This window comes from Typopeltis vanoorti, chromosome 2 (assembly GCF_054136105.1).
Source record: "Typopeltis vanoorti isolate ZY-2024b chromosome 2, IOZ_Tvanoo_1.0, whole genome shotgun sequence".
NCBI classification, from domain to species: domain Eukaryota; kingdom Metazoa; phylum Arthropoda; class Arachnida; order Uropygi; family Thelyphonidae; genus Typopeltis; species Typopeltis vanoorti.
The window spans coordinates 46,663,390-46,690,089 of NC_143550.1; the positions used below are offsets into that span (position 1 = coordinate 46,663,390).

Below are 26,700 nucleotides of genomic sequence, written 5' to 3' on the forward strand. Positions count from 1 at the left end.
ATGTCCGTTATGAAAATTAAAAGCAGCAGGCTAGAATAGTCACAATTGTTGTAAGGAAAGCAAAGTCTGAGTATGAAAAGAAACTGGCTCTTCGTGCTAAAGACAACCCACAAGAATATCAATATGCTGCAAGTAAAAAAAAGAATGAATATGAAAGAATAACTCTACTGAATACAGATGATGTGAAGATGAGAGATGCAGAATAGGTTGTTCAACTAATTATTATTATTATTGTTGTTGTTCTGGGAAACTCCAAGGAGTCGACAGACTCATCGAGGGAGGCCCTAACATCATGTCTGGAACAACTATTCAGCATTCACACAGTATCTATCATATCTTACCTTGAACTCATTCATGGTCGTAGCACCCACAACAGACTCTGGAAGCTTATTCCACTCATTCACCACTCTCCAAGTAAAAAACCATGCTCTTGCCCAGCTTCCATGCATGGCCCCTAGTCCTCCCACCACCAGTCATATTTTCAAAAATATCTTCTGGATCAATCTTATAAAAACCCTTCAGTAATTTGAATGTCTCAATCATATCACCCCTCCTTTGCCTATCATCCAATTTCTGCAACCCACAAATCCTCAACCTATTCTCATAAGGTTCATTCCACAGACCTGCTATCATCTTGGTCACTCGTCTCTGGACCCTCTCCACTTCCTCCCCATCACGAAGAAACCCTGGTGCCCATAAGTCTAGATGGGGTTTTATCAAGGCTCGATACAGAGGAACAACAACTTGTTTGTCAATGCATGTTAAAGTATTTTTCATAAGCCAAGTGATTTGGTGAGCTGTTTTAGTCACTTTTGCAATGTGCCCCCTAAACTTCAACTCCCTATCCACCAGCACTCCCAAATCCCTGGCCTCATCAATCTCCTGGAGTACGGTTCCACCAATGCGATATACTGCTGCTGTTCTTTTCACCCCAAAGTGCATAACCTTACACTTTGCCACATTAAACTGACATCCATTTTTCCTAGCCCAGTCCTCCAAACTATCCAAATCATCCTGTAAAATTTTGACATCCTGTGAACTCACAATTGCTCTACCCAACTTTGCTTCATCAGCAAACAAGTGAACACTTCCTCTCAAATCCTTTCCAATATCATTGATGAACAAATTGAAAAGCAGTGGTCCAAGAACAGAGCCCTGCGGCACTCCACTAGTCACAAGCCGTCTTTTTGACTCCACTCCTGAATAAACCACTCTCTGGTATCTCTCCTTCAACCACCCTCCTATCCATCTTACCAACCCTATATCTATCCCCATCTGCTCCAGTTTACTGATTAGGGTTCCATGTGGTATCCTGTCAAAGGCCTTGGCAAGGTCCAGTAGTATCACTGTAAACCCATTACCCCTATCCAGTTCAGCCGTCACTGTGTTATAAAACGTGAGCAAGTTACTGAGGCATGATCTACCCTTCACAAAACCATGTTGTCCCCCATACAATATCCCATTTTCATCTATCCAATCCTGTATTCTTTTCTTGACTAATTTCTCTAAGACCTTGACAATGATTCCTGATATGCTAATCGGTCGGTAATTTACAACAGCAGTCTTGGAACACCTTTATGCAGTGGAAGTATTTTTCCCTCCTTCCACCCGCTCGGGACTAACCCAGACCCGAGACTCAAATTAAACAAAATGGTCAAGGGTACTGACAATTCTTTAGCTGTTTCTCGTACTACACGAGCTGGTATACCATCCAATCCCACAGATGTATTGACATTGAGGTTATGCAATAGACTACTCACCTCCACTTCATTCACCACAATTCCCGTATAATCTACTGGTTTATTCGTTTCTGCAATGTCACCACCTGGATGATATATTCTTGCAAAGTGCTCACTCAGTAACTCAGCTATCTCAACTGATTCAGTTACCTCCCTACCATCGGCATTCTTTAAAATCATTCTGCCATGTACATTTTTCCTTTTACTTGCTACATATCTAAAAAACTGTTTAGAATTCTCTTTAGCCTGCATGGCCAATGTTCTTTTGTAATCCTTTTTTGCTTTTCTTACCACACTCGTCACCCTTCTGGCCTGCGCTTTATACCATTCATGTGCCTGCTGGTCACCTTTCTCCTTAAATTCCCTCCATAGTTGTTTCTTTTTTTGCAGCTCAAGCTTAATGGTGTTATTCATCCATTTAACCCCTACTTGATTTATTATTCGGACTCTAGGTATACAGTCAGCCATTGCTTCATGCAAACACTTCTTAACTACCTCCCATGCACTATCAACTTCTAGTCCTTGCAGTTGTACATGCCATGGCACTGAGCCAATCAAACTCCTAAGCTTGTCATACTTTCCAGCCCGATAATTCCACATGTACCCTGTCTTAATTGAAAATTCTACACCTTTAGCCACCTCCCAAGTCAAGACCCTATGATCACTCTCACCGATTGGTGGCAATGTGGTCATATTTGTTACAGCCAAATCCTCAGATGTAATTACTAGATCAAGCACTCTCTGACCCCTAGTATTTTCCATTACATGCTGTCGCAGATAGTTATCCCTTAATAACCGCATAAAATCCAATTCCTTCCTCCCATGTGTCCTCTCCTCACTCCAATCAATGCGACCATAGTTGAAATCTCCCATAATAATCACCCTCCTTCCACTCATTTCTTCTATTTGCTTGTGCATACTGTCACCACCATCTTTTCCATCACCTGGTCTATAGCAGCACCCAATTGTATATTTAGTTCTGCTAGCCACAATCTCACACCAAATGGCCTCAATTGTGCTCTTTTCTCTATCCTGCAATTCACTTCTATTCTCCTTGGCTGTAGCTCATCAGCTATCATCAACAATACTCCTCCCCCCATTTTATTCTCTCTGTCATTCCTGAACACACTATACCCATCACATTCAATCCCACTAGCTATATCATCTACAGTCAGCCATGTTTCACTAATACCAATAACCTGTGGTCTGGAAGTGCCAACCATGGCCAAAAACTCTTCCTTCTTGTTCCTAATACTCCTAGTATTAGTGTACATGAATTTAAGACCCCCATTATCCCCAACCCTACCTTGATGCCTTATATTAACTATCCCACTCTGGTTTGTTGTCCTTATTTGCTCTAGTATATTATATTCATTCTTAGATTCAACTGCCTCTCTAAGGACTGTATATCTACTCCCCCCCCCCCTTAACAAATCTAGTTTCCCTGAATTTGCACATCCACTACATTCAGCAACACTCTCTCAAGTCTTCTTACACCATAACCATTCAAATGCAGGCCATCCATCTTATATAGATCCTTTCACCCATCAAACTCACTCCACACGTCCACAAATTCCACACCACTCGTCATACATAACCCACGCATAAAGTCATTTGCAATTATGGCCCTCCTTTTAAACATTTCACTGTCATACCGTGGCAAAAGACTAATCATTCTAACTCTCTCACTCTTTTCTTTTGCTACCTCAAACAATTCATTCAGGTCTTCTATCATTTCCATTTTATCTCCTTTCAAATGAGTGCCCATTTTGTTAAAAGATGGTGTATGCAACATTGAGCTCATTGCTACCTCTTCACTGGATGAAAAAACTCAGGTGTATGCAGACAAGGTATTAGAACTATTGCACAAACTGAATAAGAATTCAGCAATAGGGACTGATAGGATATTAGCACATGTGCTAAAAGAGTGTTTAGTTGAACTGGCCATTCCTTTGACCAGTCTGTTTAATATGAGTCTCAAAACAGGGAAGATTCCACAGGAATGGAAAGAATGCATGGTAATTCCATTGCACAAGGGTGGTACAAAGACGAACGTATCCAACTATCAACTAATTAGTATCTCAGGAGTATTGGTGAAGATTTGGGAAAAATTGGTTAGGGCTTGCATTCAAAAATGGGTTGACAGTGAATCTCTACTTTGCAATAAGCAACATGGGTTTACTAAGGGAAGGTCATGTTTTAGCAACTTGCTCACATCCTATAACAATTACCATTGAACTAGACAAGGGGAATGGACACACCATGATACTTCTGGATTTTGTTAAGGCTTTTGACAGAATACAGCATGGTAAACTGTTGCATAAATTGGAGAATATGGGTTTGGGTTATAGAATATTAGCATGGATAAGAGGATGGCTGACTGACAGATATCAAAAAGTGGTATATGGAGGAAGTGAGTCTGCAAGATTTAAAGTAACCAGTGGTGTACCACAAGGATTAGTGCTTGGTCCATTGTTATTCAATCTGTAAATTAATGATACTGGGGAGGATTTGACAAGCAACATACAGTTATTTGATGATGATGCAAGGTAGGGTAATCAGGAATGCTGCTGATATGCAATATTTGCAGAATGATTTGAATAGGCTGGAATTGTGGGCATGGGAAAGTGGATGTCAGTTCAATATCAGTAAATATAAAGTCATTCACTTTGGCATGATTAGATATCCAATGTTGTATTATATTGGTGGGATTATGCTAGAAGAAACTGATGAGGTTAATGATCTTGGAATGTTAATAGATAAGAAGTTGAAGTTCAGGGGCCAGGTAGCAAAAGTTGCAAATACAACTCAAAAGATAATTGCAATGCTAAATCAAATGTTCATATGTAAAGATAAGGATGTCATTTTGCCTCTTTACAAGGCCTTGATAAAACCTCACACTTAGACTATTATGTGCAGGTCAGGTCTCCTGGTTTCCGTTGTGATTCTGATTTATTGGGGAGAGAGAGAGAGAGATTGCAAAGGAGAGAGTGTTAAAAAATGATATCAGGATTGTGGAATACTGATTATGAAGACAGGTTAAAAATTTGTAGACATTGCAGACACTAACAAATAGGGACTAGCAAAGCAGAAAGAGGGGGTGATATGAATGAGACTTACAAACTTCTGAAAGGGTCATATAGGATTTCAACTAATGAAATTTTTCAATTTATGGAGGGTGGGGAAAGGAGGAGAGGGCATCCTTGGAAGCTGAGAATGAAGACCACCAAGAAGGATGTGAGGGCTAGATTTTTCTCTGATAGGGTGGTGCGTGATTGGAATGGACTACCACTGGATGTCATGAGTGCACGCAGCGTGAATGAATTCAAGAATAAGTATGATAGCTTGTGCGTGTAGTACGTGGCCTCCCTCAATGAGTCCCTGACTTCCTGGAGGTCTCGCTTAATAATAGTAATAATAATCATTCATAGGCTCAAAGAATTTGAAATTTAAGATACCCTTTTTAGCTCTAAATAATACATAACTTTCAATGTTGTACACAGCCTTCTACACAATTTTGTATACAATATGTATATACTAGTCAATCAAAACATGACCACCAATCAAATAATTCAAAGGTCCCCTCTTTCTGCCAGCTCTACCACTACACAGCATTCACAAAGACCTACGAAGATGTACATATAGGTTTAGGTGTTGTAGCTAGTCGATTCATAACAGTGCTTCATGGTATTAACACACCATGAGAAAATAAGTAATGTATTGAATTTATTGCTATTTCGCTACATTTCCAACAAGCATTACCAGAGCACAAATTACATCTGTAGTAGAACCCGCCATCAATTAGACTGTAGTAGTCATAATTCAAATTGTAATGAAAATAAATTAATGTTCCATCAAGCTGCCTTCTAAGGAGGCCAGTTTAAAAAAAAAAAAAAAAAAGTTAATTAGGCGATTTAGGTTAAATGGTTTTAGAATGACTACTCTGGATTTTTGGCAAATTAAATGCAGCCAAACTTGTTGAGGGCAAGGGAGTGCTTCATAGACAATGCTGATTCCCAAAGTGGTCTCTCAGAACTACTACAGTGCAGCACAACTGTCTTCTTTCATGTAATTCTGTGTTAAGACAAATCCAAAGCACGACTTACTATATATGTGATCACAGTAGTAGTTTTTATGTTATTCAAGACAGCTCTACCAGTCTATCCAAAATATATGATTTGCTCTAAAAATGCTGGTTAGAAATCCATGAAATATCAGTAAATTCAATAAATTAAGCATGAATTTTCTCCTAGTATGTTGTTAACATAGTGAAGTGCTGCTATGAAAGAACTTTGAAAATGCAGGAAGCATACTCTAGCATGTCATATAGATTGCTTTCCACTGATCTGCAAGTGAATAATGGATCGTTCAAGCCACATAATCTCAGAAACGTTGTATGGGATTTAAATCCAAAAATTTGGCACACCACTTCCAAATGATACCAGTAATGTTTCATGGTGCATTATCCTGTCAAAACACATCTGTATCATGTACTTTTGTAGCACACAAACAAGTGCTTTGTAGCACAGTACAATGCATGGGGGATTAGAGATACAAGAGATGTTTAGGAAAATATTGCTCATACAATGCTGCCGTTTCCTGCATTTCTGCATAGGGGTGATTCCCCTCTCTCAGGTGTTTGCCTAACCCTCCACCTACTCCACACAGCATAGCTGGAAATGGGCTAACTGTAAAGACAACTTTTTTTTTCCCTATGTTCAATGGTATAATACATCTCTCAGATGAAAACTGTAGAAGCAGTCAATAATTAGGCATAAGCAGAGATATCGTGATTGGATTCCTACCTCAGAGAATATACATAGATGGGTACAGTGGATTACGGTCTAGGAAAACACTGCTATTCATTCCCCAGTTAAATTCCAGTGTCAAATTTTCAAATTTCATAATTTTTCATCTACTGGCCTGCACAAGGCAGAACAACCTGTGTTCACAATACTGATGACATGTAGGTGTCCACCATTGGCCCAGCAACTTATGTTCTGCAGTATATCCTCCCACTACTGAACAACCTTAAGCACAGCACACTGCAAATAGCCTACAATACAAGCAGCTTCCCAAACACTACCTTTCATCCAGTGCCCTGCAATCATGCCTTTTGTGAAGTCTATCAGATCGTGTCACTTGTTTTATGTCAATCAACAACTTCGAATGAACTCTAACTTTCACTGTGAATTTGTATCAAATCACTAGATTTATTTCCGTCACATAAATATTAAGTTATGAACTTGTTTTTTTTCTGATTATTTGAATATTTGAGAATACTTAAAAAACAAACCTGTTCATCCGAAGTTATCTCTATTACAGTTTTCATGTGAGTATATTCTAGCATAATTACAATGGAAAATGTTGATTTCTATAATACAGACAAAAGTTTTTTATCATTCTTGAGAGGTCAAAATCCAATCACCTTACCCCCCCCCCACGCACACATGCCAACACTAACGAAATATAGTTCTGTAATTTTACTTACCTTTGATATAAAATCTTGCTCTTTATTACATTCACTAAGTGCATTTCCTGCAATTATGATTCTAACAATTTTAGATGCTTTTTCTTGGTCAACCTCTTCTCCAAGCTGGCCAGTAACAAATTCTATTAACATCTGAAGTGGAAACATTACATCTACGCTATGAGATAACCCTAATCCCGAAACCAGTAAGACAAAGCTAAAGACAAAAAAAAAAAAGTTAAATGTATGCATATGATGTTTAATTAAATCAGTTTTTATTAAAATATGAACAATGACTTATAAATTGCTGCAGTCTTTATTATAAAACTTTAAACTTTTTCTCCCTCATGATCTTCAAACAAAAGAGGCACTTCACCAATCTTCATGCATTATAATAATAAAATGCTGAGAGAGAGAGATTATAAATATATTCAGCATATTCAGAACTTAAATACAGTACAAAGAAAATGGTTCATTTTGTTTTGAAATGAAAGTAAGAAATTTTACTGCCATATATATCTGATTGCACACAGCAGCACAATTTCCCACATAGAAACAACAGACTTCTTTCTGTTCAGTTTGATATATATTAAAAAAACTTAAGACTTTTTTAAAAAATAAAAAGCATTAATATTTCCGTTTAATTTTAATATTTGTTGTTCCTGTGCTGAAATGAATATTCATTTTCCCTGTATTCAAATACACTACCAAGATAGATGGAAACAATACTAATCATCAACAGTTTTAAATGAAGTCAATTTAATCCAGAAGTTGAATCTGTGCTAATTTTTGTCAGCTAAAAACATAAAACTAAAAATTATAATTTTGTTTTCTTTTTTATTTTATTAAACAAGGGTACACATATATATATACCACCCTATCATAATATTCATTTCCTATTATGGAATATAGAGATATTTTGCAACATAAAAGAAAATGTGAAGTATAAAACTGAATACAAAGTTTTCATAGAGATGCTTTGCTGCATCCCTCAGACTTTAATAACTTATTAAAAAAAAAGGAGGGGGGGGTAAAATATATTACATGATAATTTCATTACCCACCACTGATATTAATAAAATGTGCCTCCTAATCAGCTGTTCTGTATGTTAACTCACTACTCTCATATACACATATAAGAATGACAGATATAGGAATGAAGAATGACAGCTGGTAATCAAAAAAGTTTTCAAATTAACAATCATACTAATAGTTATAATTAAATAAAAATTAATGGCTATAATATATCTACAGATGAAAGATGCTTCACATCCCATAAACATTTACAGAATGGGAAAATGAACAAGACAGCATGGTTCATACAAGTGTTTTCCCCCCCCCCTCCTATTGTGATTTAATATACAATGGGGGGGGGTCTAGAAAGTTCTGATAAATACCTAGTGACAGGACATAAGACAAGATATAAGAAAGAACATACAGTAGTAGAGTTATCAAGGTAACATGTTCTTATATCCTTCTATGTTCTTTCTTTTGGTTATATCAGATGTTTAATATCATTTCTATTCTAGGTGTTTATCAGAATTTTCGAGACCCCCCCATCTGCATAAGTTGACTTTCTCACTACAACAAATGGCATTATAACAAACTACTTGTGAAGCTCTCTATAAGTTTGTTATAACGAGAGTTAGCCAAATTTTTTTTTCACTCATGAATGACTTAATGACAAATAATTTGTGCTTATTCAGTCATTTAATATCAAATCACAAGCACAGAAAAATAGTGACATCTACCAAGATTTCATAGTTATCTGGAATTCATTCCTCTGAATAAGCCTATAGAATCATACAGCATAAATACCATAAAATTTTTATATCTAAACATTTCAACATTTATGGATGAATATTGCTACTACACCAACTGCCTTTTTTTCATAACTTTTGAAAATCTCAAGTATAAATATGTACTCTTGACTGCATTCCTCTTAAATATTTTTTACCACTGTTCTGTCAATGATAAAACAAATATCCTTCCCTTTTTATGTCACTTTTTTACCTCTTCATGTATACGTACTTCCTGGAAGCACACAGGAATCACACACACCCTGTGTGTGTGCATATCACTGCGATGCCTTATTAGAAGTTATCTTAAGTATCCAATTATAACAGAAAGCATTTTCCTCCTCCACATATTATCTGTTATTATAGTGTCATTTGCTTTCCATTGTAGTCAGATACCTAGGATAACTTCTGGTGGTAAAGTTAATTGTTCTCAATACACAAAAGAAGGCCACTTTACAATTGCACTTGCTACTCTTTATATGTGCTATAATTATGGTGCTTTTTTTTTTCCAAAATACGATAATCTACATTCATTTCATCTAAATCAAAACTTCCCACCCACTTACACAACCAATTCACACTGTATACACACTTCAAAGTTGAAACTCAGCCATTCTATAAAGAAATTATAAAAAGTAAAAGGATAGCTTTCTCTATACTGAAAGTTACATTAAACCTTTTTTTTAATAATTTTAATTGAGGAGGCCATGAAAGAGCACAAGAAGGAAAGAAAGTGTTGTATGATGATTTCATGATTAAGAGGGGTATTGGTGAGATGATGACATCAAAGATAGTAATGCATTGTTAAAATACAAAGAGGGGAGAGGAAAGTAAAACAAATGATTGTTTTGTAGAAACAAATTATCTGAATAAGTTGAAAAGCATAAGTGAATGAGTATGAAATGAGAGAGGATATTGACCGGTTACTCTAAGAAGTAATGAGTGAAAAAAGAATGAGTGAAGTAGTATAGATTTACCCATTTCTGTACACGAGTTCTTACCAACTTCTCCAAATCTTCACTACCACACCAGATATACTGATAAGTCAGTAGTTAGACACATCAGTTTATGCACCACCCTTGTACATCTCTGCATCAAAAAATTAGAATAACCAAAGAAAATGTATTCAATGATTTGCAGTTCTAATTTATTGCATAGAAAATAATTATTCTGAAATATAAATTGGTATCATCTAAATCTACGTACTTTGTAGATTATATAACCATCAAAACATCAAATGTAATATAAATTATAATAAAACTGTTATTTGAAAACATTCACAAAATTAGAATAATTTTTAATGTGGTTCAAAATATCAGAATATTCCAAATATTTCCGATTGGTTTTGAGGAGAGCATAGAAATAGCATATATTTCAGTAGCTGAAGGACTGACTTATGTTTGAGGAATCATCTGCTAGACATGGGCCGAACATTGACATATCAGGAGCTAAGAACTTTTATATGTCTCTACACAAAGAAGGCCAAACTCAACAGTTTATAGCTATGGAATTGAAATATTCTCAAGCAAGTGTGAATAAAGTATTGAAATAGCATTCTAATAACCAAATTTTTCAAAATAATTGTTGCAATAGCAGTCGAAAGGTAATAACTACATCAAGAGATGAGAGGGGATTGAAGAACATCATAAAGAAAAATCACTTCTGAAATATAAGGCATTTTCACAGGAGATGGAAAGAACTAGGTGTGAATATCTCTAAATCTACGATGTTGAAACGACTTCACAAATTGGGTTTTAAATCTCGTGTGCCTAAGACAAAGCTGCATATGACTTCCAAAAGCAGCTAGAGTGCAATGGTGTAAGCAAACAAAGACTGTTGTGAAGTTAAGAGGACTGGAAAAAGGTACTGTTTAGCGATGAAAGTATGTTTTGTGTGTCCCATGGTCACCAACGGATACATGTCTGGCATCTTAAACAAGAAGTATTTCATAAAGAATGCATGAAATGTTTTGTGAAATTTGCAGCCTCTGTCATGGTATGGGCTTATATGACTGCAGAGGGTTCAGGTAGGCTGTGTGAGTACGAAAGAGTCAATTCCAAAGTGTATCAAGAAATTCTTGAGCACTTTATGTTACAGACATCAGAAGATTCATATGATGGTGATTTTCCTTTTTCGTCAAAAAACGCTTCTGAAGCGCAAGATATTTTCACAGGATATGGAAAGAACTAGGTGTGAATGTGTCTAAATCTACAGCATCGGAAGTGTCGTAGATTTGTCGACATCAAAAGTGACGAGATTCAGCTTCTTGTCACACTTCCAAGACACCTACTAGAAGGCTCAAAGAAAGGCAAATCGATGTAATTCCTTGGCCAGCAAACTCACCAGATTTAAACCCCACTGAGAATTTGTGAGAAATTCTGAAGAAATGTCTTCAAGAAGTGCCCCAAGAGACAAAAATAAACTTGATTCTAGTCTGCAGACCATATGGAGATGTTTTGATAAAAAAATAAGACTAAACTGCTAGTAAATAATATGCCCAACATTTATAAATGGACATAAAAGCTAAGGGGGATGCAACAAAGTACTAATATTTTTATGTTGTTGACTTTTCACTGTAATTTTTGTGGATTTATTTTCGCATTATTCTAATATTTTGAACCGTGTTAAAAATTATTCTAATTTTGTGAACATTATCAAATGACAGTTTTCTTATAATTTATATTATATTTTCATGTGTTTACAAGGTTGTATAATATACAAAGTATATAGATTTAGATGATGCTAATTCAAATTTGGTAATAATTTTTCTATGCAATAAATTAGAATTGCAAATCATTCAACACATTTTCTTTGATTATTCTAATTTTTTGATTTGGAGGTATACAATGGAACTATCATAGATTCCTTCCATGCCTGTGGTATCATTCCTTGAGCAGAGACTCAAGTTATACAAACATTTTAAGGCCTAGCCAATTCAGTTCAACATTCCTTTAGCAAGCATGCTGATATTCCATCTGTCTCTATTGACAAATTCTTATCAAGGATATGCAACAGCTCTTCAATCTCATTAGCATGTGTCTCTAACTCTTCATCCAATGTAGCAGTAGAACTGTGCTCCATGTTACATACACTTGGTTGATATATCTTAGCAATGTTTGGATAATTAAAGTCACCCATAATGATCACTTGTTTAATATATCCATAAGGCTAAATTGGATTGCATTTCTTTGTCACCTGCAACTGAGCTGTCAAAACTCAGTAGTTATTAGCAACTCTGTAGCAAATAACTACTGGGTTTTGAAGTAGAGCTGATACTTCTTCGGCAGACATGTCTTCTGGTTTTCATATGGTTAATAATATCACTGTGGTCCCTGTGGAGGATTAAATGTTGACAAACAATTTGTGCAAGTTACACATTCATCATCGATTTTCTTGAGATGTGGAAATTTGGTATTTAATTTTTCATTAAATATACACTTTTGTTTTACATTTTTAATTTCTTCAAAGAAATTAAAAATGTAATTTTTAATTTCTTTGAAGCTCTCATTTCTTCTCTCATTTCTTCAAAGGGTTGAAATAAAAAATGCAAAATAATAGTGTTGCCAAACAATAAATAAATAGATTTAGATTTACATCATATAATAAATGACAAAACCACAAGATTGTTCAGATACTCTCCATACACTCTACAGTAGAATTGATCGGTCTCTATTTCCTGCACATATTTCACATATATCTAAACATAATTTCCAGTGTTTCTGATGATTGGTGGCCTGGCAGACTCTTGTATCTCAACTAAAGGTACACTTGTAGATATCAAAGAGATAGCAGTGTTCTACCCAGAAATTTTTACCAGCCGGGTAGAAGGAAGCATTAGCCAGGCATACAAAAATTTTGAATGAGTTAAGAAAGACCCTTTATCATAACAAATTAAAATAGTAATTTTATTAGAAATTACTTCAAACAAGGATAATATTTTATATAGTAATTATAACAAACAAGACTAGGAGTTTTCTTATTTTCTCATTAAGTAATGAAAAACCTTGTAATGCTCACAGTTTAAAATTCTATACATTAATTCTTCTCTTCTTAGAAGCTCAGTTGTCAGCAGCTTTTTCATAATTAAAATCTCTTGGATCTGTTTCCTCCAGTGAAATCAGCATCAGATTTTTAGAGCATTCTGACTGATGTGATTCCTCATACAGGTTTTTATCCTTTTTAATGCAGGGAAACCCCTTTCACATTCAGCTGTGCTCACAGGTATGGCCAGTCCAACAGCAGCTAGTTTTGCTAAATTTGGAAAAGACTCTTTGAGCTCAGATGTTGTTGTTAATTTCAGCAGCATTTGTCTTGGATCTAGATTTTTGTATGACTGTCCATTAATCATTTTTGATGCAACAGTCCATTCTAGTACTTTCAAGTACTAATACTCATTAGTACTTTCATAATTTAAAACTGCAGGACTTCCATTTCTAGAATAATAATCAAAAAGAATCTCAGAAGCCTCACGTTGATCATGACTTTCTACATTGAAAAGCCTTGAAAAGCAGGAAATGGTTGGCATGTCTAGAAATCTTGCTTCTTCTTATTATTATTCTGCTATCTTCTATCGAAGGTCAGCGACCATCTTGGCGAACAAACTGCGCTCTTGTGCTAATCTGAGCAGTTGTGCACTGCTCTTTCCTGTCCACGTCTTGATGTTGTCAAACCATGATATTCTTTTTCTTCCTCTAGTTCCTTTGCCATCAATTCTTCCTACCAAAATAGTTTGTAGAAGTTGGTATTTGCTGTTTCTCATGATGTGTCCAAGATATGATGTTTTTCGTTTCTTGATTATTTGTACAAGATGTTTAGCTTTGCCAATGGATTTTAAGACATCTTCATTGGTAATTTTTTCTGTCCATGATATCTTTAGCATTCTTCTGTATAGCCACATCTCAAAGGCTTCGATTTTCTTGATGGTTGTCGCCTTCAATGTCCATGTTTCAACTCCATAGAGCAGAATAGACCACACGTAGCATTTCAGCATTCGCCATCTGACTTCCATGTTTAGGTCTTTATTGCAGAATAGTGTTCTCATTTTCATGAAGGACTGCCGTGCAACTTCAATCCTTGTCTTTATATCTATTTCTGGATCCCACCGTTCATTAAGCCAGCAACCATGATATTTATATCTTGACATTTGATCAATATTTTTCCCATTGAGTGTCAGTTTCATTGATGAGGCTGGATGTTTGCTGATGATCATGTATTTTGTCTTGTTGATGTTTATATTTATTCCCATTCTTTGGCTTTCTATGTATACTCTGTCAACGAGTTTTTGGAGATCCATAATGTTATCTGCAATTAGCACGGTGTCATCTGCATATCGTAGGTCGTTAACAATCTTTCCATTTATTGTGATTCCCTCTGGACATTCTTCCAATGCTTTTTTAAAGATTACCTCTGCATATATGTTGAACAGGAGTGGTGAGAGCACACATCCTTATCTCACTCCTCTTTTGATGTTAATATCACTGGTGGTAATGTTGTCTAATTGAACGGTAGCTGACTGATTCCAATACAGATTTGTTATTAGTCTTATGTCTTGTTCGTCTAGCCTTATTTGTTTGTTGAAGGATTTCTATTAAGTTGGTGTGTCTGACTTTGTCGAATGCTTTTTCAAAATCTATGAAACACATAAAGACAGATTTCTGTTTTTCTATGCATTTTTGTATCAATATTTGGGTACAGAAAAGGGCCTCTCTAGTACCAAAACCATTCCGAAAGCCGAATTGTGTTTCACTTAGAGTTTCTTCACTTTTTCTATAAATGCGATTCTGAATTACTTTCAAAAATATTTTTAATGTTTGGCTCATTAGACTAATAAGTCTGAAGTCACCACAGGAATTCGCTTTGGGTTTCTTTGGGATAGTGATAAATGTAGATTTGAGCCAATCTGATGGAAATTCACCACTTTCATATATTTTATTAAATAGTTTTTCAAGAAGTTTGATGTTATCTGGTTCGATTAATTTTAAAAATTCTGTTTGCACACCATCTGGTCCACTGGCTTTTCCTGTTTTACTTGTTTGTATAGCATTCTCTATTTCGCATTTCATGATTGCTGGTCCTTGAATGTTATCTTTTATATTTATAGGCTTCTGTCTAGTATCATTGAAAAGTTCTGTTACATATTTTATCCAAATCTGTGCTTTATTCTCTTCTTCTAGAACTATTTTTCCATTTTCGTCTCTTAGAGACACTATTTGCTTTTTCCTCAGTTTTCCGGAAATTTCGTTGATTTTCTTATACAGATTGAAATTATCATGTTGTTTCTGAAGCAGTTCAATTTCAGTACATAAATTTTTCATCCAATTTTCCTTGGCTTCTTTTATTTTTTTCTTGATGATGTTATGTGTTTCTGTATACCTGGCTAGGTCTTTGTTTTTATACATTCTTCTTGTATCAATAAGAGAAAGAATCTCATCTGTCATCCATTCCTGTTGTTTTATATTATTCACATAACCTACTTCTTTATATTATTCACATAACCTACTAATCTTGCTTCTAGGTGTTTAATAACTGTACCTATGTATTTATCATAGATTGTAGTCTTAAACCTAATAACATTAAAATCTGAATAATTAATGTGAAGGGCTGACCATTCACCTGAAAAATGCTGATGAAGATTTTGAAAATGATTGCCAGGAGTGTCTTTCAATTCCATGATGGATAGTTTCCTGGCTTCTAAGACTGGCTCTATTTCAGTTCAGTCAACATCTTGCCTTTGCCATGATCTAGACAAGTTAGATAAATGCGATAACACATCTGAAAGCATCATTAGTGAAGCTACAAAATTGTATGTTCTGATATATTTATTTAAATCTTCAGCTGTGATATTATTTCATTCGGTGACCTCTCTTTCCAATGCAGCTATAACACTTGCCATGCATTCTCTTAGAGACTGTATTTGCAGAATTGTGTGACAGCCATCTAGTGTCACTAGCCATTTTAAATTTAATCTGAGGACTGTTCAGTATATTTTGGATTTAGGTTAAACCAGCCATGCTTACTGAGGAATTTTGGAAGAAGAAAAACAATTGCCTTAAGATATCATTAAACATGACTAAATAAGGCACTTCAGCAGCTGCTCGGGCACTAGCAAGAGCCAATCGGTGATTTACATAATGACAGTTGACCACAAGTCCATCTGTTTTATCTTTCAGCAGTTTTGAAACTCACTTTTGTTTTCCAATCATGACAGCTGCTCTATCAGATCCTAGGCCCATCAAGATTAGAAGTTTTTAAGATTAGACTGTCAAGGGTTTCAATTACTTTGTTAGTTATAGTCTCAGCTTTATCATCAATGATATTGCAAGTTGATACAAAACTAACCCTGACCTCTTTTCTAAATTGACAAACATATTTAATGTACACAATCAGTTGTTTTAAAACTGAGATGTCTGTAGTTTCATTACATAAAACACTGAAATAATCTGCAGAATATACATTCTGCAGATTATTTCAGAACTAATTTCTGATGCTAAAATATCAATCAACTCTTGCATTATTCTTTCTGAGGTATAATATGCATTTTTACCAATGTTAAGATGTTCTAAGTAGGAACAGCCCATAGTAGCCTTGCAATGCTCAAGCAATTTTTCAAATAATGTAGTACGTGGCAACTCATTTTTCGCTAACCAATACACAGATCTTAAAGTCCCCAGAAAAGCATCTCTCTCTCTCTCTGCAAGTTATTCAAAACTGAAATTGATTTTCCAATTTGCCCTATTTCAGTTTCTTCTAGTATACGTTTTTCAATTATATTTGAACAAGAATCAGTGTGTAACTTGTTTTGTTCATGGTCAACCAAGCTTCCTTTTCGAAGTCATGTACATGGCATAGTTACACAAGTCACTTCCTTGTTTGTGGGTCGTCTCTTTCCGTATTTCATATATGTGGAACACATCATTCTATTATCTTTCACCACTAATCAATGGAATTTTTTAAACCAATCACTGTTAATACCCGATAAGCACGTTTTACATTTGAAAGAGACTCTACAGGAATCGGCAATTCTGTTGTTGGTTTGGTGTCTTCGCTACTATGATTATCGGTTTCATCTTTCTTAAAATAACTTAAGAGTGTTTTCTTACTTGACTTTTTACTCATTATGGGGTAATTTAATAAATACAAAATATCATTGTTATTAAATTAATCAGAACAAATCACTGAATTGTGCACTGACAGTAATACCCGAGACACATAACGCATGTTGTCGCAATTTTACTATTTATAAGTATTAATTACCAGGAATGGGAATTGGTATTACTCGAGACTGACGTCATAGTCTTCGAGAGTTTCGAGAATTCCCCGAGATCACAACTATATTTGATGTGCAGACCTATTTTCTTTTTTACAAAATAAAATACTAAATACTTCACTCACGATCTTCAGACAAAAACCATTATTAAGAAAAATAAATGTAGATTTTTAACATCGATTTTTGCCTTTGATTCGAATTCGCTCAATTTTCGCAATTTATTTCTTTCAAACATCAAAATTATGTCTCTTTCATAAAAGATCTTCTTTGCAACAGATACTGTTGTATTCGAGATCCCGATTTCTGTCTTCTTCTACGTATGGATTGGTGTGCATCAAAGTGAATATCCGAAGCTCTTGAGATTGGCTTGTAATACAAGAAATTGAGCTGGTCTTACGAGTAGAGTATCGAGACTCTCCAGTTCGATTTCTCATCCCTATTAATTAAAAAAATGTCTTAAATTATTTTTCCATTCATGCTCCTTATTTAGCCATGTGAATTCACAACATTAATTAGCAGGGAGGTCAGTAAAACCAGCCGGGCGGTTTGCCCATTCAAAAGGTCCTGGGGAGAACATAGGATAGCATAGCAACTGGCTGGTATACCAAGCAGTTGGCAGGGCAAGTGCATCAAATACTCGATACTGCCCATCCTTCTGAAGGAGTTAGCTGTTCCTGGCTATGTTGATCTTCATGATTCCACACTTCATTTCCTTGTTCAGATTACTCTTTTCATAATTCTATTTAGTCAGAATGCTTAGATCTTCTAATCCAAACATTTGCATGCAACATATTGCTAAAACAATTCATATTAGTTTGGAAAGTTTTATTCCACTTAATTTTCATCCTTTATTAAGCCTTGATTCAATTATCAACAGATCCAAAACTGATTTCGAAGGAACTAAAAGCAGGACCCATGCATGTTGAAGAAATTATGCATTCTGGAGAAATTAATTGGCAATAGAACAACATTGCTTCTATCTCTTTTGCACCCAGATGGTTCTTGCATTGTTATCCAGAGTAAAAAATCAATTTACTTGCTTCTCACTTTTCCTCAAATTCTTGCGTACATGATTTTGGCAAATATCCTCCTATCATTTAAATACACAATATCCAGCCTTTTGGATTCATCACTAGAAAGATATCAGAAGAATCTTGCTCAAAGTGTATACCAGAAAATCTCCTAGTATATCATCCTCTGCTTCAGAGTTGACTCCTTTTTTCTGTTGCATTTTTATTTATTTATTTTTTGTATTTCACAGATATCTATTCTGCAGCCTGTAAATTAGTCTTTTGAACCTATTCCTAATAGGGGTGACAAGTCTTTGCCATCCAGTTATAGCCCAGGTTCACCCACTTCCTATTTTAAGGTAATGGAATTGGAAACACTATTAACACTCAACTTCTGTGTTACCTTGAAATCTTTTAACTCATAAACAGCTGTTCTTGCTTATGTCACCACCTTTGGAACAAATGCTATGAAAAAGTTTGTGAAATCCCAAGTGGTTGTTGCTTTTGATATTGCTTATGCAGTTCATTAGGTTTGACACATCTTAATGAAATACCCTAAATCACGTTCTTTAGTTAATTCTCTCTCAGTAGCTGTATAAGTTCTTCAGTTCTGAAAATACTTCAGGCACAAACTTTGTTTGCTTACACTCGGATAAAGGATTAAACCAAGTACAGGTATCCCTCGATTAACGTGGTTAATTAATCCCTCGATGTTACCAGGTATATCAAAATAGCGTTTATCAAATAAAATAATCAATGGTCAAAATTACAATATGTCCATGATCGATTACTGTATTAATAATTCGTTTTATATGGTACTCTTTTAGGAAAGATTTAAAATGAATGCAAAGTAAATGTTTAATAAATACTTGTACCTACATTATTTACTGCAATTTTTTTTTTTATCAAAAGAAGCTATTAAGAGTCGTTTGAACAGTTTTAGTTTTTTTCTTATCGGCATAAATTCTACGATAACAAGCAAAATGACTCTCCAAACCATGGCAAACAAGAAATAAAACATAAAGAAAAAACACTGCAAATATAATATGATGGTACAAATTAAGTGGATATTGAATCCAACATTATTTCATAGCCGAATATAGAAACTACAAGAGTTTTGTGCAGAGTATACAGAAACTAAAAGTTTGTGATGCAAGCATAAGCAACCTTATGGGCAACTCGTAGTAAAGATGGAGTAAGCTCCAGATCACTTGCCTTAGTATTTTCCATAATGTAAACACATCTCCTAAAGGACATGTATGATAAATAAGTCTTTGGCTCTCTATTTCATTAATACATGATGGTTTACTTATTTTCAGTTACAATCTAGAAATTATTCAAAAAAGAATTAAAAAAAAAAAACTAAATCATACTATACTGACATCGGAGGTCACGGTATCTCTCAGATACAATTTACTGTCAAATACCACAAACCTTGACATAACATGTGTTAAACCAAACTGACGGCAAAAAAACAGTGCGGAATATCACTCGTAACATATGAATGCACAGCTACGCATGACTTCCAAGCTATACACTGAATTGTGTAGGAATATTTATATTGAACATTTTGCATGTATCTGTCAGATCAGCTGCGAGCTCCAGAGGGTTAAAGGAGCATTAATCAAAACTCTTGTCGTGTATATCAAGGGATTGTCGCAATTAATTTCACAGCGCTAATCAAATCCTGCGTTAAGCAAGGGATACCTGTATATAATTTCTTGGTATCTTTCCTTTCTTTCATGCTTACACGGTGATCAGTATACATTACAAAAATTATGGATACAACTACCATGTTAGAGTAAAACTTTGGTTTAATATAAACCAAAATATACACTCAACTTTTCGACCTTGTACGTCCAGTTAAAACTGGACGTACAATCCTTATCCGTAAAAAAGAACACAAACGACACATTAAATATAATAATTTTGGTATGAACTTTGCAAAAATTTGGTATGAACAGAAATTTAAAGAAGCCTGTGAAATTTTGATTACCCCCTAATCTTAATAATAATGGGGACTTAAAAATCCCAAGAATTTGGATGGTACACATTCAGCCAATTTAGTTTCCAGCAAACCCTGACTTTAGGACTCTGAGCAATTTTCATTTTTTATTGGCCACTATCCATACCAGTTGCAATTTATATGTATATTATTATTATTATTATTTGATACCGCTAGGGAGTCCAAAGACTCGTCGATGGAGGGCACCTACTCCATAACTCTGGCTCCACACTCAATCAACTAACTGCAACTACACCAATACCATCTACCACCCACTACCACTACTAATATTTTCACAGACAATCACAAACATCCATGCCCGTGGCAGGATTCGAACCCACGGCCTTTTGGCTGGAGAGCAGATACACTGACTTGGCCAACCAGGCCAGCGTATACTTATATAACTACACTGGTAACCTCAACTTACAAACTTAATTCGTTCCTGACCGCAGTTCGTATCTTGAAAAGTATGTATCTCGAAACCCAATTGTCCATTATATCTTATGGGAGATCAATTAATCTGTTCCCAGATTCAAAAATTTTTAAAAAATTCAAAAAATAAAAAAACTATTCTCAACTAAATGAAGAAAATGCAAAGGAATGGAGGAGTGAGAAGGAGCATTTTTACACTATAAATATGCATTTTGTATACCATTACATATTCATTTTTATTTATGAAATCTTTGGTTTTACATGATTAGTATGAAAATCGTCTTCTATTAAATTGTAAAAAAAAAAAAATCAATTTTCTTCTGGCTGGTTTTGTGGTTCAGGAGTTTTTGATTTGTTGTCATCAGTTGATTCTTTTCTCTCTTAGGTGAGGGAGGTTTAAAAACCTATCCAATGTTGACTGAATCTGTTGTTTCCTTAACACCATTCTAAAGTGATTAATGACATTGTCATTGAAGATATTGGTGGCTCTAGAAACAACACCTTGATTTGGATGCCACTTGTTAATCAATTCTTGCAATTTGACCCAGTGAAGCAAGATTTTTTTACATCACTTGTTGGAATTGCTCCCTTTTTGTTGCTGTTTTCTTCGTCCTCTGAAGACATTTGCTTTTCCTCCTCATCTCTTTCTTTTTCCTGCTCTCTTCTTAACTCCTGTAGCTCTTTAATGGTCAGCTCAATGTTGTGCTCCTTTACATCTGCTTCATCAACTTCCAAATGCATGGTCTTGCCCAGGGACACAACTGTATCTACAATGTCAATTTTGCTTTCAGGTCCTTCCAATGCTGTTCCTCGGACACAGTCGGGCCATAATTTTTTTCAGGTTGATTTTAGACTTCTCACAGAAACATCTTCCCATGCCTGACTAATGAGATGCAAACAATGAAGAATATTGAAGTGATTCTTCCAGAATTCCCTTCCAGGGTTAATTCTGTGTCAGTGATAACTTTGGTATAAAGCTTTTTGAGGTTGGAAATAACATATTGATCCATTGGTTGTAGGAGTGGTGTGATATTAGGAGGCAAGAACTTAATTTTGATGAAATTAAACTCTTCATCCAAATCTTCTTCCAACTGTGGTGGATGTGCCAGAGCATTGTCCATCATAAGAAGAACTTTTTCAGGCAGACCCTTTTCTTGTAGATACCATTTCACTATGGGAGCAAAGACCTCTGTCATCCACTCATAGAAGAATTGCCTGGTTACCCAGGCTCTGCTGTTACCTCTCCACATAATGTTGAGTTTGTGCCTGATAACTTTCTGCTTTTTAAAGACTCTAGGATTTTCAGAGTGGTAAACCAACAGAGGTTTTATCTTCAGGTCACCACTGGCATTGGCACAAAAAAGTAAAGTTAGTCTGTCTTTCATTGGCTTGTGCCCTGGAAATGCCATTTCCTCCTTAGTGATGAACGTTCTCTTGGGTATTTTCTTCCAGAAAAGCCCTGGTCTGCAACCTTCTGACTCCATCAGTTTCTGAAATTACTTCACGAACCTTTCAGCAGCTTCTTTGTCAGCACTAGCACCTTTTCTATGTCTAACAACACTATGGATATCAGTTGTATTCTTGAATTTTTCAAACAATCCCTTGCTAGCTTTAAACTCTTCACCGATGTCTTTGCTACTGCTAGTGAATGGCAAGTTCTGTGAAAGATCTTTGAAAATAGTTTGAACTTGTAAACAGATCATGTTTTCAGTTACACTATCTCCTTTCAGTTGCATGTCATTAATCCAGATGAGTAGTAAAGTTTCCATTTCTTCCATAACTTTATTTCTTCGAGATGACACAACAGATACTCCTTTGGTCACATCCAGTTCCTTATAAAAATCTTCTTTCTTCACTATTATAGCTATGGTGGATTTGGACAAGTCATACTGCTTGCACAGACCACTTTGCCTGACTCCTTTCTCATATTTTACCACAATTCCTTTCTTAATTTCTATTGTGATTTTCTTTGGCCCCATGTTGAAAATAATATGCTGATCAGTGAAATGACGTTTACCTGGCAGATTATTATTATTATTATTGTTATGTGAAACCTCCAGGGAGTCCAAAGACTCAACAAGGGAGAGTGTGCCAACAGCATCAAATGATTGATCCCCTTCCAACTACTACTAACCGCGCTCAAAATTCCTTAACTTTTTGCATGAGCCATTAGTAGTAGAGGCTCTACCAATCAACTAACCTTTGCTGGCAACACGTCACTTATAAAAATACAAAAACCTAAAAATATCTTCACGAAGTGTATTGTTTCTTTACACAAAAACCAAAATAGATACACAAAAAAGCAAATACATGCAGCGTTCGTCTTATTTCAGATAAATACGACGTAGTAACAACAATCATTACACTAGGGACGGTTCAGCGAGCACTCAGCTAAACGTGCATAAAAAAGTTTAAAAAAAAGTATAATGTAAAACAGGCTTTAGTTCATTAGAAATGAAAAGCATCATGGTTCATATCTAAAGGTCAAAATGGGATGTGAAAAATGTTCATATCTCAAAAAGTTCGTATGTCGAGTGGTCCATAAGTCAAGGTACCACTGTAAACTTATATATGCAATTTTATTTTCTGTTTATTTATTTATCTATTATTTTCTATATGTGTTACTCTCCAGCTTAATTTAACTTTATAACCTAATAGATAATAATAATAATAACAGGACTCTAATTTTGATGTAGTGAGGTTTTTTTTTTAATTTTTTTTTAGCACCAGAGGTCAGGCAAATAGTTTTATGGTTGATCAGTAACTTTCGCATGTCATGTAGATTGTAGTGCAGCTTGTTTCATTGTATATATACGTATACTCCAGAAGATGACCTTAATGTGAAGGTCGAAACATCGAGTGTATATTTTTTGTTTATATTAAACTAAAGTTTTACTCTAATATAGTTGTATCCATAATTTTCATAATGTATCTTGGTATCTTTAATTTATAGTATAACCATGCGGAAAAACTTCCAACAACTATCTCTAATCCAGAGCATTTTAATAATAAGGTGCGACACCTTTTGAATACTTGTATATGAAAATATTACTTCAACCTTAATATCACCTAATTGTGAATTGTCTGGTTTCAGTTGAAGCTGAGATTGAGTTTCGCTTGGACTTTTGTTGTGATCAAACGTGTTATTTTTGGATTGAGACTGATTAGATTTTATACAAGATTTTTTGGGAAGCTCACATTGCACTGGTGCTAACACAGTCTGAAACCTACTGTCTCCCCCTTTGCATGAAAAATGCATGAGGTCTGATGGCCACATAGGTGGTGGATGAATGGTACTTTAGGGAGGTAGGTTTCTGCACTGTAGCCAAGTGAGTTCTTGACACTCCTTTCCCCTGTTTTAGGGCATTTTAAACTTTAATATATCGTTTTGCTGGTAGACATCTGTGTGTGTCTACAGGATTTGCCAGTGAACCCTCAAAAGTCCAAAGGATTATCTGTAATTTGCTCGGGACACCTGAGTAATCTTTATTCTTTCTCTATCTGTGTCTGTACACAATTTTCACTTATTACAAATCATGGCAAAACCTCTGAATGAGGCCATATTTGAGGAGGTATATAAGGAATTCCTCAGACTAGGAAAGCTACTGAGTGACAACTGGCTGGGAAAAGTTAAGCTTTTTGATACACACTCCCCCCATAATTTCATGAGGGGGGGATGTAAGTCATCCATAATTTGTCACTTATGGATGACATAAGTGAAAATTCATTACACAGACGCAATCAGACTTTGTACACTCCCCAAACCTAGAAGATGCTACATCCCAAGACGGCACCTGTCAGACCTTGGAAACACATACAGATTTCCAAACGGTCAAAAAAAAGAGAAAAATCTCTACCACCACAGAAGAACCCAAATCAACAGAGATGGAATCAGTCAATGTACCTTTTCTTTAGGTACAATGACTTTTTTATGAATTTAGATGATTCCTGTCTCATCAGCCCTCAGGGAACATAATATCACCTTCTCATGGGCCAAAAACTCAGATGAAGGAGTTAAAATTCAACCTGCCACAGTCATGGACTATAGACAGATGACTAGATTTATGGACAATGCAAATCTCCCATACCACACCTTTGCTTTACCCAGCGAAAAGAACCTGAAGTTGGTTCTTCAAGAGGTTGCCGAAGGCATCACCCCCACTGAAGATGTGCTCATCGACCTCTCCAGACAGGGCCTGTCCCCAGTTAAAGTGAGCAGGATGCTCAGGTCAGATAAAAGACCAATGCCTTTGCTGCTGGTCGAAATCAGCAATATACAAAAGCAAATCTATGAATTGACAGTTGTATGCGGATTCTAAATATCAACTAAGCCGCTCTGGAAGAAAGCATCAGCAGGATAGTGCTATAAGTTCGGGCACACCCAAAAATTATGTAAGGCAGCCTACAAGTGCTTGAAGTGTGGCAAGGGACACCAGACCAGCACCAAGCCACGAACTACTCCTGCCTGCTGTGCTAACTGCAGAGGACCTCACCCCCAACAATTACAGGGGGTGTCTTTTCAATCCAAAAAATCAAGAGTCAGCAAGAGTCAATCTTGCTTCTCCTCGCAATGACACCATAAGCAACCAAGCAGGTCGCCCCCAGTCCAAAACACCTTACCTTCAACCACACAGGAAGGAACATGATCCACAACGATGACAAAACATATGCCAAGGCTGCACGAACTCAGATTCTTACATCTCTCAAGCAAGCAAGCTCCAACTTAACATCAGTTTTAACTGCTTCACTTGCCACCTCACCTCAAAACCCTTCAGAAGTGGGGCTTTTGCTGAATTTCCTGCAAGGCACTCAAACCATTATAACAGCCATCTGTCATGAGTAAAAAATACAAACCAAAGTCACTCAAGATAGTAGCATGGAATGCAAATAGATTGATAAACAAGGTCCTGGAACTGCAAGAATCTGCAACTCGTCTCAGTGCTGACATCATCTTGATTCGTGAAACACACCTAAGACCAGCTAATAACCCTAGAATCTGTGGCTACACTATGTACAGAAATGATAGACTTGGTGCAAGAGGTGGAGGCATAGCCATATATATCAAGAGTTACCTTGATATATCCAATACCCAACCCCCAAACCGTGAACCTGGAGGTGACTGGCGTGGAGGTGCATACCAGCAACGCTGGCAGTCTCAAGATCTATGCTGCTTATATTCCTCCGAGCATTCCTCTACTGACAACAGATCTGGACTCCATACTCGGATCCAATGGCTTTATAATAATAGCAGGAGACCTCAATTCAAAACACACAGCTTGGTACAGCTCTTCAATTAACACCAAAGGCTACACACTATTCAACTACGCAATGTTTAACTCTGCTGTTGTACCCACGAGCCCACCAACTACAGCCCATCAGGCAGCTCGGATGTGCTAGATATCGTTATTTTTAAAAATACAAGATACCAATATAAATTGGAAACAGTTAATGAATTATCATCTGACCACAGTCCCATAGTGCTTAATCTAGGTTCATCAGATCAATTCTCTCCCCTGCACACATTCATACCATGGGACAAGTTAGCAAAGATTCTTCCAGATTATATTGGTCTGGTGCCTAACATCCATAAAAAGGAAGAGATAGACTCAGCAGTAAATAACTTAACCATCCAAATTCAGGAAGCAATAGAATCAGTCAGGAAAACCACTGTCTTCCACCCAACAACCATATCCCAGAGGAAATCGTGGACCTAATCAAAGCAAAAAAACAGAGCCAGAAAGAGATTCCATAATACAAGAGCCCCACAAGACAAAACAGTACTAAACAATCTAAACAGACAAGTCGTGAAGCTCTTCAAAAACACAGAAACCATCAATGGGAAGCCAAATCGGCTAACATCAATGCTGAAGATCACTCTGTCTCAAAATTCTTAAGAGCCATCTGCACCAAAAAAAGCAACTCATACCCCTATACAAACCAAGAAAGGGATTGTTCATAGAGATAAAGAGAAAGCTGAAG

At 35.9% G+C, this 26,700-nt stretch overlaps 1 protein-coding gene across 2 annotated transcripts in view; it reads right to left on the bottom strand.

The window, feature by feature from the left end:
- Positions 1–26,700, bottom strand: part of PolD2 (DNA polymerase delta subunit 2) — a 186,682-nt gene that overhangs the window by 113,464 nt on the left and 46,518 nt on the right. For both annotated transcript variants that reach the window (XM_090404738.1, XM_090404730.1), the window contains exon 5: positions 7,231–7,426. In XM_090404738.1, coding sequence (XP_090260864.1) covers positions 7,231–7,426 — 196 coding nt within the window. The remainder of the gene's footprint in view (positions 1–7,230; positions 7,427–26,700) is intronic.